The sequence below is a fragment of the Ammodytes marinus genome (genome assembly GCF_949987685.1).
Source record: "Ammodytes marinus genome assembly, chromosome: 17".
Taxonomy (NCBI): Eukaryota; Metazoa; Chordata; class Actinopteri; order Uranoscopiformes; family Ammodytidae; genus Ammodytes; species Ammodytes marinus.
The window spans coordinates 25,304,841-25,313,933 of record NC_137221.1 but is presented as its reverse complement, the minus strand read 5'-3'; the positions used below and the strand labels follow the sequence as shown (position 1 = coordinate 25,313,933).

The window sequence follows — 9,093 nt, the reverse complement described above, 5'->3', positions numbered from 1 at the left end:
CAATTTACAAAAACAAGCAGTGTCCAGAATCTGACTCCACCTTTAGTTCTCAGAAACAATGGCAACAACACAGAATACCAAGGTCAAGGTCTGAAGAATAATCCTATTTCACCTAAATTGATATTGCATCATGGATGAGTAGCATGAGCGTAACTACAGTTTGTTCCCCAACCCCCCATGCACAGCTAGGGAAAACATTTGCATTTGGCAATAGCACATGGGTAAATAAAATGAAGCCATTGTTAACAGCATAAAGGCACTTGAGCAAATCAAGCACTGGTTGAGGTGTGCGTGGACAGTGAACTTGGTGTGGCAGTGTCTCTAGTCTATTCAAGCCCAACATCCCACTCTCTTTTGTCATGTTAACCAGGGGCACCCTAGAGTCACACGCACAAACTCCTTCTCATTCAGCCTTTCATATGAGAGCTTTGTGTGCAGTAGGCCTGTGAGGCATACACGCTATATAGCTGAATACACAGGTAAGAAGATCAATATGATTTGGTCTACAGTGTAACATTTAAAAAAACTAAGTAGCATACTCTAATGTATAAGCCAAGTGTATAGGCCTACACAACATAAGGTCTTAAATTGCCTATTAAGTATGTAGGCAAGGATCCAGAGGACACTCAAATTAATAATATAAGTATAGGCTTATAGAAATCAAAATATAACATGGAGAATAATGCTGGGGGGGGGTAAAGACTTTTGTTAAAGCATTACAGTTTACTGTTTGAATGGCTTTTTGCTTAGTTGAATTATAGATTGAGTAAATGTTCTGTTCGAGATCCCCAATAAAAGCGCTAAATGAATTCCTGTAAATCCACATGACTTGATATAGATCATTGTAACCCTGAGTCCAAACATTTCATCTCTCCACAATAAACTACATTGTTGGTCAAAATGTTTAAAAAAAATGATTAAGTCAGACACATTTAGCCAGACATTCTTCACAAAGGGACAATGCCAAGATGAATGTACAACAACAAGCACAAGAAGAACTAGGCCTACGTTAAACCAAGTGCGTCATCATAGACATACGTGACGTGATAAATTGAGTCCAGGTGATATGCTCAGTAGATTGACAGAATACTGTTTCGTGTGAAGCTTTCAGATGAGTGGACAACTGCAGAACATGTCATTAAAAATCACTGGATGAGTCACTGATTTTCACCTATCCACATGTCATATGTAACAAACTTCATGTACAGATGTATTTGGCCTTTTTAAAAACGTTCCCTTTGCTATATAAAAAAAGAGCTCAAATGAATAAAAAATCAAGAATACAAAATCGAGTAGATGCTTAGCTCCTGCACTCAGATTCCAATAAAAGAATACTTGCTTACCAAAGGAGCATTATGGTTTTATGAATGATCGGCCCATTATTATCAGTCGAAACAATATTGTCACAATGCATACGATCAACTCGGATTTATTGGTTCCCGCTTTGATAACGTCTGGTGACGCGCACACCATCAGGTCGTGATTTCCAAAGTGCGGCCGTGACTTCAACTAGAACTACATCATGGGCGCATTGCTCCACCTAGCAGGAGTAATCACACTACTGGAACGGCGTTACTGAGCATCGCCCTTATATAGGAGACGCACGCGAGGCTCCACACTGAACAGCAAAGGCGCACCAGACCGGTGAAGTAGTTGCTGCAGAGTAGAAGCTAGAGCGCTTTGGAGAGCTTTGGACACATCGGAACACTGCGCTTTGACGCACGAACCAACGAACGCACTATGGACTGACTTTACTGTTGAGAACTATAACGGAAGAATAAGAAGCAGTGCGCGCACAGACCAGCATCATCAAACCCTTATTCCCTACTCATTTAGTTTTTTGGGGGGTTTTCTTTTTTATAAGAAGTTGTTTATCGGCGGCTGTTTGAAAATAATAGTGATTCTAAAGTGAATCAAGTGCAAGTTGTTGGCATCATGAAGTTGCTGCTTTTAGCCGTGTTCATGGCTTTCTTCGCCGTCGCCCACGTTGTTTGCGAGGAGAGCGAGCCAAAAGAAGACGCAGACTACTGGACGAGCAGTAATCAAATTCAGGTAAAGTCAACGGCAGCGTTTTATTTGTCATTCAAAAATGCCCCAGCATGTTCGTGGGTTTCAGTGTGAAGCAAATTATAGTAGAAAATATCACTTGTTTCTTCTCTTCTGGATGATGAAAGTTGCATAAACCTGAAACAGTTACTACTGTATATCTGTTCAGCACAAATATGAAACATGTAAGTTGTGTGATTAAATTGGGTACCGTGTTTTATGTTAATGTCCTGGGACAAGGTTAATCTCAGCATGACAGCGTCTATTCTCTGCTGAAAACTATCTACATCCAATAACTGCTTTGGGACTCAGTGGACAATAGCGAGACCATTTGGTATAGATTGGCTTGAGACATGTACAATAGGTTATAATAGCAACGTGTTAGAAACATGGATTTGGACATTTGTTTTCTGGTGATTTCTGTAATTTTTGACTCTTGATTTTTTGCTCAGCCACAGTTTGCATGTGACATGATTAAATACTTAGGAGTTAGAAAGCACACACACATTCACCCTGCAGATGACTGGGTTTCAGATTTCAAACATCTACTGTATAGGCTTTGAGACTGGACGAATGGCTTAGAGCATACACAGTGAGAGATAATTCCATCCTGCTTTCAGTGCAGTTCAATTCATTTTCCAAAGATGGACTACAGCTCCGGAAAAAAATTAGGAGACCAGTCTGGATTTTTCTTAAATCTTCATCTCTACATAACTTAATCTCTACATAAATTATTGGAATTTGGTAGAAGTGTTGTTGGTAGTTTATTTTATAAAAAACAAAATTCTAATCAAAAGTATGCCCAGTAAAACGAGAGACACTGAATATTTGGAGTGGTCTCTTCATTTTTTTTCCATAGCTGTATATGGAATAAATACTGTATCTTTACACCTTATTAAAAAAACATTAGAAAGAAATGAAACGACCTCAACCAGCCTAAGAAAAACTAAATGTAGATTTCCAGAGCTTTTGAGCGGCATCTTCATTTTGTTGCAGTGCAGCGAGCCATCCGGCCAATAGAGCAGAGTGGAGCCAAAGCTTCTCCCATTGACATGGAGCGCACGTCCCTGTGTTTGACATTGTGTCTTGGCAACATGCCAGGAAGGAGACCCATATCATATTCTATAAATGAATGGAACCATCTATAAATCACCCAGAGCTTTAGTGTGGAGACGTTTGGTGCCCCCCCCCCCCTCCCCCAGGTCCAACCATCTCAGTCACACTAATGCATTCTGTTGAAGTATTCTCCGGAGATGGAAATAGAAAATGCATAATGAAAAGTTCCCATTTAAAAACCTCCATAGCCTTATTATGAATTATAACGGTGTGCAGTTTGGGTGTGTGGCAGGGTTTGTGTGTGGGGGGGGGTGGAGGGGGGGGGGGGGTGATGTTATAGCGTGATTTAACAGACACAAAATTGTCACGTTAAGGATGCATTCAGGAACCGTTTGGGGGATTTCAATTGAATCATTTTCATTCTGACTAAATGAAAAAACAAAATTTCACTTGGCAATGACGTCTTCATTTCGTCCCCCCTCCCCTCCAAATCAGGCCTTAATTATAAGGATTTCAAATTATACGGAAAATATAATTTGATACAGGGACTAAACTTCTCTTCCTCTTGGTGTCAATATGAACACTCACTGACATTGTTTTTTCTGCCTCCTCTCAGGACGGCTGGATCTCCAACAGCCCGTTAAGAGAAATGCTCCTGAGGATGACCAGGAAGCCGCGGCCACACCAGTTCATCGGTCTGATGGGCAAACGCTCCATGGGTAAGAAGAGCTCCGTCTACATACCACAGTTTTTTTTTTTAGTTTTGTTAGTTTCCTTTGTGGGCAACCTCTCAAACGTGTGTTGTCTCTCTCTCTCTTCCTACAGCAAATAAACAGATCACCCATAAAAGTAAGTATCATGTCACCTTCCTTCCATCACTCTAAACTGAATCCTTTAAATACTCCTATACACCTCTGGAAAAAAATAAGAGACCACATCAAATGTTCACTGTCTCTCGTTTTACTCTTTAGAGGCATATGTTTGAGTAGAATGAACATTTTGGATTTAATCCAATAATATAAATTACTGACAACATTTCCACCAAATTCCATTACATTTTTTGTCATTAAGAGCATTTTCAACAAGTAATGTAGAGATAAAGATTTAAGAAAAATCCAGAACGGTCTCTTAATTTTTTCCGGGGCTGGATGTGTTCAGAGAAGGGTATTTTAGAAATACTGACCACGTCTAAATGCCTAAATGCATTACATTTCTGCCATGTGATTGGCTGATTAGCTTTTTGTTTTTATAAGCCATTGAACAGGTGTACCTAATAAAGTGTCCGGTGAGTGTATATCATGCTAAAGTATTTTTCCCTGAAAATTCCATGAATTAATACATACTTGTACTTTTTTATTTCATTTTGCTGACGCTTCTATCCATGTATCAACCATGACGGTACAAACTCAGAACGGAGAGAATCATGTTAGAACATTAGTTTCCAATAAACCAAATTACAAAGTCCCACATGTAAGTGCTATGTAGGTGTAACATGTAAGTGCTACATGTCAGTGCTATATATACTGTAGGTTTAACATGTAAGTGCTATATATACTGTAGGTTTAACATGTAAGTGCTATATATACTGTAGGTTTAACATGTCAGTGCTATATATACTGTAGGTTTAACATGTAAGTGATACTGTAGGTGTAACATGTAAGTGCTATATATACTGTAGGTTTAACATGTAAGTGATACTGTAGGTGTAACATGTAAGTGCTATATATACTGTAGGTGTAACATGTAAGTGCTATATATACTGTAGGTTTAACATGTAAGTGCTATATATACTGTAGGTTTAACATGTCAGTGCTATATATACTGTAGGTTTAACATGTAAGTGATACTGTAGGTGTAACATGTAAGTGCTATATATACTGTAGGTGTAACATGTAAGTGCTATATATACTGTAGGTTTAACATGTAAGTGCTATATATACTGTAGGTTTAACATGTCAGTGCTATATATACTGTAGGTTTAACATGTCAGTGCTATATATACTGTAGGTGTAACATGTAAGTGCATTTTATTTCCTTCATCATCTTCTTCAAGCTGCTGTCTGAAGAGATGTGTGTTAATATGTATAGGCTTCCCATTGTGATTTGGATAGGGAGCTCCTTCCACTATTGTGGAGCCAGGACATTAGTACTTCCATCACATTTGATTATCTTCTTCTTTTATTGGGAACACATTGTTTATATGGAACACAAACTAGCCAACGACTAAAAGAACGACGATAGATACTTTCCAGATTGACATGTTGTAAGGCTAACAGGCATAACACCAGCATGGCTCAATTTAAAACCACAGCATCTCACAAATGTTTTGAAGAAAATATGCACTAAATAAAACTTAGTGAGCTGATGAAGTGGTGGATGCAATATACGCATATCTTGGTTTCATAGTAGGCTGCAGTTTTGCGTGCTTCATATTTAAGTGGTAGAAGAGGGGAGTCGTCTTGTTGTGGTATAAACGGTATGGCCAAATACTTAACAGTATATACATGTCTACAGTTGCACATTATAAACAGTCATCCTAAGACCAACCCTAAGAAAGAGCCACATTTGTCCTAATTAGATGAATGTGTGGGTCTCTATATATTTTGAACATTATTTGCCTTGACATTACCAGCACAGAGCCAGCAGGTGTTCTAAAGGTTATGGTAGAACTATCTCAGAACATAGACATAAGGTCCCTCCACTGTAAAGTGGATGGGTGACCAGGGTTCCAATGCAGACAGATATGTGTGAACTCAATGGAGAAATGCAAAATCCTCTCTTTATTATGCAGAATTGAGGCAACAAAATAACAGTATACCGTATTTGTACCAGTGGTTGAGAAGGAGTGGGCAGTTTTAATTAATTGACGCCGGCCGAGGCACAGATTATGTTGCACGTCGCTGTATGTTGCTTTTTAGTGTTTGAACTGTGGAGCGCAGTCATTTGTGTGTGGGGGGGGGGGGGGGGGGTCCACAGCAGACGTCTGTGTGGCACAAGGCAGGGACAGAGAGATAAGGAGAGCACAGGGAAACTGGCTTGAGGAGGAGGGGATTTTTCCCTTTTTTTCAGGAAGGGTTTTTCTAGTTCCCTTGTTTCTAAATGAGTCATCACCCACTCAGTCATGCAACTAGTAAGCTCTGTATACGTCTAATGTATTCCTCCTTATGCAGGATTGACCATCAGTCACTCATGGTTAAGGCAGAGAGGCAGAGTGCTGGGGGGGGGGGACCAATGCCCCAAGGACATGGGAGAGTTCAATTGGATTGTTTACGGCTAGTGATGGATGGAGTTATGCATTTCATTCTGCCCTTACACACCGTACACACACTGTCTTAAACGAATGGACAAATCAGTCAAGGGACAGGAAAAGTCTGAGGCAAGCCAAGACAGTATTTAGTCATATCTCCTCCTGGTTTAATTTCTGAGTGACAGGGGCATATTATAACAGCCCATATTTACCCATAAGTCTCAGCGGTCTAATGCCAATGTTGACGTTTGTGATGTAAGATATTCCCCTTAGGACTCTCTGAAGTTTAATAACACCCCAGTGCAACACACACACACACACACACACACAACTCATCATGATCATATTACTGTCCATTACTGAGATTGACAGGCGGCCCCCAGTCAGCGTGTGTGGTGCAACTGTCTGTCACATTTACACCATCGCAAACATGGACCCAGTGGAGTCCATGTTAGGTCTGGTCTGGACTGGTCTGCTTTGGTTTCACACATGAGCCAAGGTTACATTCTGCAGCTCTACACACAATGCACATGGTTGCTTCAGAAGGCTGACTCTTGACACTCTTAAGACTATATCCATGCTTTCCAAACTGTTTCCCGATTATTTCAATATTACAGAAAGGCTTTGAATGAATCAATAAAATGAGAATCAAAAGATATTAAAATGATATGAAGAAAAAATCAATAATGAAAAAACAATATAAATGATCAGAAATCTAGGGTGAGTAGAATGTTAGACCTTTGTATTTCTAAAATGATGTTCAGTGGCTAGACAAGAGGAACGTTTTAAATGGAAATATATTTTCTTCTTCTGAAGGACATAAAATCAACTCTTTTGTTGGACTGATGGGGAAAAGGAGCCAAGAAGAGCCAGGTAAGTTCAACTCAGTGTTGAAGCCACACCTCATAGCAGTCTATTCATTTATAAAAGTAATGAAAGGACTAGATATATAGGGCCAAATGTGTCCTAACGCTAACACTCTCTCTCTCCCTGTGCAGAGTATGACTGGAGCACAATACAGACGTATGATGAGCGCCGCTGAATGGGCCTCTCCTCTCATCTCCTCATCCCAAACCTCAACGCTTTTTCTTTTCTCTCCAAACTGTGTGTAGCTCTTAGTCCAATAAATTGATTCTGTTTCCACATTGTAGTGCTGTAGCAGTGCTGTACCTGTGCCACTTTCATTTGTCCAAAAGCGGTTGATGGATGGATCTCTTGACAAAGGAGATAAAAAGGAAAGTGGTGTCATCATCTCAATGTTAGTGTTTTTATCACCATCTGCCACCATGCTACAGAGACTAAATGTTGTTGTGGACCATCAAAGCAAGGCTATACACCCACTGGGGGTATGGCTGAAGATTGCACTGCCAAAGTCACTGTATAGTGCCTCATAACTGTTTAATTGCAACTGATTGTTCAATGAATACATACACACATGCACGCACACACGCGCACACACACACACACACACACACACACACACACACACACACACACACACACACACACACACACACACACACACACACACACACACACACACACACACACACACACACACACACACACACACACACACACACACACACACACACACACTTTAGAAGAGCTGTCATGTTCTCCACCTGGACATAATGGTGTGATATGACAGGATACCTGTGTGTTATAGTTGTTTATCAAATATTAAAATTATTTTCTTTACTGGTTCAACTTCAGCTTGCAAGTCGTCAATTCCTTGTGCTACATAATTGAGAGGATACACGCTACGGGTGTTCATAAAAGGTGAGGTAAGGGCGCACTCTAGTGGACAACATTGTATTGCATTAAGGCCCGTTCCACCAAATGGGTGACATTGGTAACTCTTCCAAATTAAACTTCAGATTTATAATTTTTTCAAAGCTGAATCTCATAACACATATATTTAACCATTCAAAACATATATTGATCCATCTCAGGAAATTGTATTGAATTTTTAACTAGGTTTATAATATGTATAAATGTATTAAAGTAACAGGACTGAGTTTTTTAACATATAATTGGCAATGGCATAAACATGCAAATATAGATTCATAGGGTCCATTCTAGTAGCATGAGTACACTCAGCACATTCTGGTGATTTATTAAAAAGTATTATTTTAAAAATAAACAAATAAAATGAAATAAATAATTTAGGTAACAGGACTGAACGTTAAGATATACCCGTCAACTACTGTTGAAATATCATCCAATATACTGAAAATAAAAGGGGGGACCTACTTTGGTCTTCCCATGACCTATCAGAAGAGCTACAGTGCTCATATTCCAGTTTAGCAAGGGCTTATTGTAATGTTGCAAGGATTTTAGAGTTAAATGTGTTAGGGTAACAGGACTGAGTGTAAACCTGGGGACACGACTAAAATGTTTAACTCAAATATTATGGATTTCTGATGATAACATTTGCATTGAAGCATATATTGAACATAGAATCACACAGCAGTGCAAACATTTGAAGATTTTTGCAGGATTTTTTTCATTATATTTCATACTAAAGTGTGTTAGAGAGTGGGGACAGGTTAAACATACTATTTTTCAGTGTAAACTGTAGTTTTTATCAGTGTTACAAAATACATATTTTAAATTCACATTCAGGTCAATGTGGAAGAGACATTGCTTACTGTAATACATTAATGTATGAGTTTCTGTTTACAGTTGACTTTTATAGTTCCATATCATATCTAAATACTGGGCTTTAGCAACCTGAAAAA

General features: G+C 39.2%; 1 protein-coding gene across 1 annotated transcript; it reads left to right on the top strand.

Annotated features, from left to right (window-relative positions):
• Window positions 1-1,935: 1,935 nt before the first annotated feature.
• tac1 (tachykinin precursor 1) lies at window positions 1,936-7,391 on the top strand (the record flags this gene model as incomplete). Its single annotated transcript, XM_080045954.1, has 5 exons — window positions 1,936-2,052; window positions 3,719-3,821; window positions 3,928-3,951; window positions 7,166-7,222; window positions 7,348-7,391. The coding sequence occupies 5 exons, from the start codon at window positions 1,936-1,938 to the stop codon at window positions 7,389-7,391; spliced, it is 345 nt and encodes a 114-aa protein (XP_079902080.1).
• Between the last annotated feature and the right edge of the window lie 1,702 nt (window positions 7,392-9,093).